At 25.0% G+C, this 5,884-nt stretch overlaps 1 protein-coding gene across 3 annotated transcripts; it reads right to left on the bottom strand.

The window, feature by feature from the left end:
• Window positions 1-1,499: 1,499 nt before the first annotated feature.
• On the bottom strand, window positions 1,500-4,136 carry LOC106768646 (CHD3-type chromatin-remodeling factor PICKLE). Of its 3 annotated transcripts, none has more exons than XM_014653902.2 (7): window positions 3,929-4,136; window positions 3,218-3,327; window positions 2,851-2,975; window positions 2,664-2,751; window positions 2,444-2,553; window positions 2,061-2,181; window positions 1,500-1,857 (listed from the first exon to the last, which is right to left on the bottom strand). In XM_014653902.2, the coding sequence occupies exons 1-7, from the start codon at window positions 4,128-4,130 to the stop codon at window positions 1,756-1,758; spliced, it is 858 nt and encodes a 285-aa protein (XP_014509388.2). In that variant the 5' UTR covers window positions 4,131-4,136; the 3' UTR covers window positions 1,500-1,755. The 3 variants fall into 3 exon arrangements, with proteins under 3 accessions (XP_014509388.2, XP_022641156.1, XP_014509396.1); XM_022785435.1 differs by having other exon boundaries at window positions 4,059-4,126; XM_014653910.2 differs by having other exon boundaries at window positions 3,910-4,113.
• Window positions 4,137-5,884: the final 1,748 nt, after the last annotated feature.

Here is a 5,884-nt window from a genome sequence, read left to right on the forward strand (position 1 = left end):
TTAAGTTATCTCCAATACTTTGAATATGCAAAACTTGTGATTATGTAAGAATGTATTTATTATTATCTAAAAATATATTTATGAATACATGTTTATCATTATTTATGTCTTGTATATTATTTTAGTGTTTCTCACTTTCTGCTCAAAGAGATATAGAGTCACAAACATTTATGAAAATTGTTAAAAATTTTAAAAGGACTTAAATATGTTTTTCTTTATATTAAACATGCTTAAAAATTCAAGTGTTAATAAGAATATTCTTGATGCACTCCTATTTTAAATTTAAAAAATACTGAAGTTATTAAAAAACAAACATTAAAAAACTTATCAAAATTAAATAATAAAGAAGTTTAAACTTTTAGTCTTTTATGATATTTTTATCGTAATTAATTTTATAATCATTTACTTTTTAAATTTTTCATAAATTTTATTTTTTTTCCTTAATTTATAATTATTTTAAATATTTATGGCACTGAAAAATCCAATCATAAAAAATATAAAATAACCATTATAAATTATATATACATGTAAAAGATGGTCGTATCCATCCTTAAATTTTGAATTCTTTTAATATTTACGACACTGAAGAACTCCACCACAAAAAAAAGTCAAAAATTAGTCATTATAAATTTATAAATTAGTTTTATAGAAAAGATTATGATAAAAATCTATTACTATTTTCTAAATATGACAAAATTTAACAAATTTACAAAAAATTAAATCCTCTTTTTTTTTTTTTTTTAATTTGAGTGTATTCTTAAGATAATGCACTATGTATTTATTTTAATATTACTTATGTATTCAATCTTATATAAGATATCATTGTTTATATTAATGTTAGTTATAAGATTATATGATTCCCATTATGATTTGTTTAAATATATATTTGGTTGATATCAATATTTCATTGAAACTATAAAATTACAAGTCTTGTTATTTAAATAAAAGTAAAACTCTCAGTGTATTCATTTTCAACATTTTATGAATATAATAGAAGAAGTTATTAACATTTCACTTAAAATATATTTTTGTTTTAAAAAAAATTAAAAAAAAGCTTCAAGAATAACAATTAAAAATAACAAAACTTACAATCAACTTTGAAGATGAATATTGACCGTATATATTTTCTTATATCAGATTTTTAACATCTTTATTATGAAATCATATGTTTTAATGATTACCATTTACGAATTAAATGGATAATTAATATAAGAAAACACTAAGGAAGTAGTTAAATAAAAAGGTATAAATTAAAATTTTCATTTCTAATTAATTCAGTGATTTACCATTTTAGTTTTTTCATTTTTTTTCAAAAAATTATTATTTTTTTTTATTTTAGAAACATATAAACACAGCAGTAAATTGATTTACCATTTTATTTTAGAACTTGGATAACTTTGAACCGTGGATTTTTGTACCACACCAAAATATTTTGAAACATTTATATATGGAAACATTGATTCAGACATCTCAAAAACTGACAAAACTTCAAACAAGAGTTGTAAGGAATAACTTATTCTTTTTTCGAATTGCTTACTATCAATGCCAACAATCTAATGTGAAATTGAATCAATGAGGAGTTATCTTCATTCATACATCAATTCTTTAAAAATGGCTTCAGTTTCTTCTTTCTTAATATGAAGAGCCTGATTAAAAAACTCAATGTCAAAGACTACAGTTGCAAATGCCTCGACATTTCGGACATGTCCAATTAGCCAACTTTGCAACCTCTTGGGCATTCTCCCAATACCTAATTCACCACAGAAAAACCAGCTGTTCCAACACCATATTCTTCTTTGTCATCTGAATCATCCTTTCTTCAATTGTTCCTCTTGCTATGAGCCTATAAATCATCACCTACAGCAGAAGAACTATTGAGACCTTTCATGTCAACAATAATCAACTACATATTAATGTAAATCGTATTCCATTTTAATAGTTTTGCAACAACCATGCATGTAAATTTCTTCAGGCCAAGTTCATTTTATTTTTCACTCACAGACAGTCTAAAAGATTTTTCTCTTTTATATCAGGTCATAGCATGCTGTCGTATGGCTTACCCTGTAACAGCAGTAATCTTCAAGGACTCTATGAATATATAAGGACTCTATGACTTGCTCTTTCAGTTTCACCATCATCTTGTCTAACAGTTGCAACTTCCCACAGGATTCAAGCAAATAGCTACCAAACAGAAAAGAAAGAAAATAATAGTAACAAAACTTTAAACACAAGAAAATTAAATACTTTAGCTGTAAAAATTAACAATTATAAACTTCATATAAAACCAGAAACAGGATTCAACACTAACTTTTGTGTTTCCTTTTTCTTTTAATTGTATTAAGAATGCTGCATAGTTGTAGCTTTCTTTGTTTTGATTAAGAAAAAAAAAACAATGTTACAAACGGATAATGGCACTCAGATAGTATATAGAATAAGAGCTTACTCAAATGGAGCTTTTTCATCATTAATATTAAGATCAGGTTGAAGTCCATCAAACATAAAGGGATGGTAGCAGAGCTTATGCAGTTCCATAACAACGTTGATAAGAGAAATCTGGATTACATGAGAACAATATTACAGACATGTTCATTTTCATTCTTATAAAGTTTAAGTCAAGAATATATAACTTCAAAAAGTTCAGTTCATCAAAAGATGAATCTTACATGTAATAGGTGATATGATTGCATAATCAAATCCTCTAAATGTTTCAACCATGAATTAGCTTCATTCTTAGTTGATAAGGATGGAGACCTACACCAAAATCATCCATATGGAAACTTTAATTCAAACATCTCAAAAGAACATAACCACTGAGAAAACTTCAAACAAGAGTTGTAAGAGATAACTCACTCTTTCTTCAAATCATTAAGGATCAACGCCAATAATCTAATATGAAATTGAATCAGTGAGGAGTTATGTTCATCCATACTTTCTTTTCTGATCAATTCTTTAAAAATGGCTATAGCTTCTCCTTCCTAGTAATCAAGACCTTGATTAATTTACACATAAGAATAACATGGAAGAAGCACTTAATAATTGTAATTTGCCAAATGTGATTGTTCAAATCACTCAATTATTAAATGCAATTAATAAATGAAATGAGGAAATATTTTTAACATGAAAACATAACTCTCTAAAAACTCTGCAAAAGTTTAAAAGTTGCAAGACATTTTTCCTCACATCATCATTACCTTATCACCTTAGAAAAATAACATACCTTTCCAGTACTACCTCTGTTTGATGGATTTAATGTTTCTGAAGTCTTCTTAATTGGAAGCATTTCTGCTGACTTAAAATTATATCCCTTGGAACTTTGATACAGAGTACCTGATACAAGATAAGATACTTTTGTAATTTCTTTGTCTATTCTTGCAAAATAATGGATCTTTGGATGGTGTTGGAAATTAAAAAAGGCTTTGGCATAAACATGACCAAAAAAAGACCTTGAGCTCCTCTATGCCCTTCCACTGTTACCCCATCTTCATATATATCTTTGATATGATGTATGTGATAGGTGGGACAATAGCACTAAATCTAGTTGAAATTTCTTTCTTTAACGGTGGTGCTCAGCATATCACACTTTTATAAAATATACAAAAATAAGAAAAGAAAAAATCCACAGGTAACATGTTACAAACGTATATCAGCTAATTTCATTTGTGCCAAGACAGATTGAAAGAAATCAGATTTACAATGTTAAAATCTATTCACAAGGTTACACTATAAATAACAACAATTAGGTTAGAAAAATACTACACTTTCTTACAAATTTTATGAACTATTCTGAGTTGAGAAAGACAACCATAATCTTATGAACTTGACTGAGTTAATCTGAACTCTAATTGTAAATTACTTGTTTCAAACTAATGGTCTCAGACGTTGAGAAAAGAAAACAAAAAAATGGCTTACAATGAGAGAAAACAAATACCATTGGAACCAAGCTGAAGGGATTGCCACCACCATTCAGCACAAATGTGAACATTAGATGAAAAAACAGAGACCGAGTTCACTACTGAGTCAGAAGCGAGTTGAATGGTGAAGAATAAAGAATCGGTGACCTGAGGAGACAGTAGCTTCATTAGACATTCAGATGTTGCTCTGTTAATAGCTCTTTCCTCCTTATCAAACATAACTTTATTATTATAGGTAAGAGGTTTCATAATTATATAGTCATATACACCGATGACTCATCCAATAGAGTGTCTCCATAATTCTACAGCCATGCACCGCTGATGTGTCCAATAGAGTGCCTCCTTAATGAGGTATCACGTGATTGTATTTTATTTATTATGTTTTATATATTTTATGTTGTTATTAAATTTTAAAACTGAGATTTTTTTTTCTATCTCATTTTTTTTAAATTATTGCATTACTCCTCTACATCATCAGTAAAGTATTAAAAAATGTATGTTTTATATTATAATAGTTAACCGTTTGTAGAGAATATTTATGTATAATTGTCCTTTATTTTATTTTCTTAGGTAATCAATTAATTTAATTTAAATTATATATATTTATAATGTTTTGAAAGAGACATATATTCAATATATTTTTTAAAATTGTTAAAATTTTAAAGATGCTTAAATATGTTTTTCTGAAATTTAAGTGTCAATAAAAATATTCTTGATGCACTCCTGTTTTAAATTTTAAAAATTACTAGTTATTAAAAAATACATTAAAAAAGCTATCAAAATTAAATAATAAAAAAGTTCAAACTTTTAAGATATTTTCATCGTAATTAATTTTATTTATAATCATTTACTTTTTAAATTTTTCTTAAATTTTCTTTTTTTTTTCCTTAATTTATAACTATTTTAAATATTTATAGGACTGAAAAATCCAATCATAAAAAAGTATAAACTTAATCATTATAAATTTGTAAATTAACCATTATAAATTATATATACATATAAAAGATGGTGATAACTATGCTTAATTTTTGAATTCTTTTAACATTTACCACACTGAAAAAAAAAGAGAGTCAAAAGTTAGTCATTATAAATTTATAAATTAGTTTATATAAGATTTTTAACATCTCCTTTCTTATCAAATCATATGTTTTAATGATTAACATGTACGTATTAAATGAATAATTAATGTAAGAAAACATTAAGGGAGTATTTAAATAAGAAAGTATAAATTAAAATTTTCATTTCTCGTTAATTCAGTGATTTACCATTTTAGTTTTTTCCTTTTTTTCAAAAACATTGAATTTGTTTTATTTTAGAAAACAATAATTTAAAATTTCCAAATTTCAATTTTGATATCTTAATTTACTTTTAATTAATTTTGATATCTCAAGTTTTAGAACAAAATTTTTGCAATGAGATTTCTCAAATAGAATTTTTGAAATGAAATTTTTGGAACAGAATTGTCATAAAATGTTAAATGAATAAGAATAAGCTTTCTAGGATGAAAATTTTGAAAAAAACTTTTTGAAATGTATATAATTCTTTCCACAACAAGTTCTTCTCTCTCTAAATACTTCTACATAAAATATGTTTTGGAAAGAAATCTTTTGGAATACTTTATGAAAATATACATCGGAATGAGTTCTTTTTCGTATTAAAAAAAGTATTATTTTGACATCACATGTTTTTTATAATCATTTGATATTATCATTTTTTATTTTTAAACTATTTTTCTTTTTAAAACTACAAAAACAAATTATCTTTTTATAATCATTTTATCTTTATTAATGTATGTAATAAATGACAATGCTAATAACTAGGACAATAAGTTAGATATTGTGATATGATGGCGAAGGATATTTAAATTTTTTTCATTATTACTATTATTATTTTAATAATTGTAGGATGCAAGAGACAATATCAAACCACATTCATGTATATATCTAATAGAATGGAATATATATATATATAGG

This window comes from Vigna radiata, chromosome 1 (genome assembly GCF_000741045.1).
Source record: "Vigna radiata var. radiata cultivar VC1973A chromosome 1, Vradiata_ver6, whole genome shotgun sequence".
Lineage (NCBI taxonomy): Eukaryota > Viridiplantae > Streptophyta > Magnoliopsida > Fabales > Fabaceae > Vigna > Vigna radiata.

What these genes read in the sequence shown, in the direction of transcription:
- LOC106768646 (XM_014653902.2), bottom strand. Translation starts at nt 4,130, where the DNA reads ATGTTTGATAAGGAGGAAAGAGCTATTAACAGAGCAACATCTGAATGT. An exon ending in ACAGAGGTAGTACTGGAAAG is followed by an intron (nt 2,976 to 3,217) that starts GTATGTTATTTT and finishes CTTGATTACTAG; the next exon opens with GAAGGAGAAGCTATAGCCAT. An exon ending in GATGAAAAAGCTCCATTTGA is followed by an intron (nt 2,182 to 2,443) that starts GTAAGCTCTTAT and finishes TCTGTTTGGTAG; the next exon opens with CTATTTGCTTGAATCCTGTG.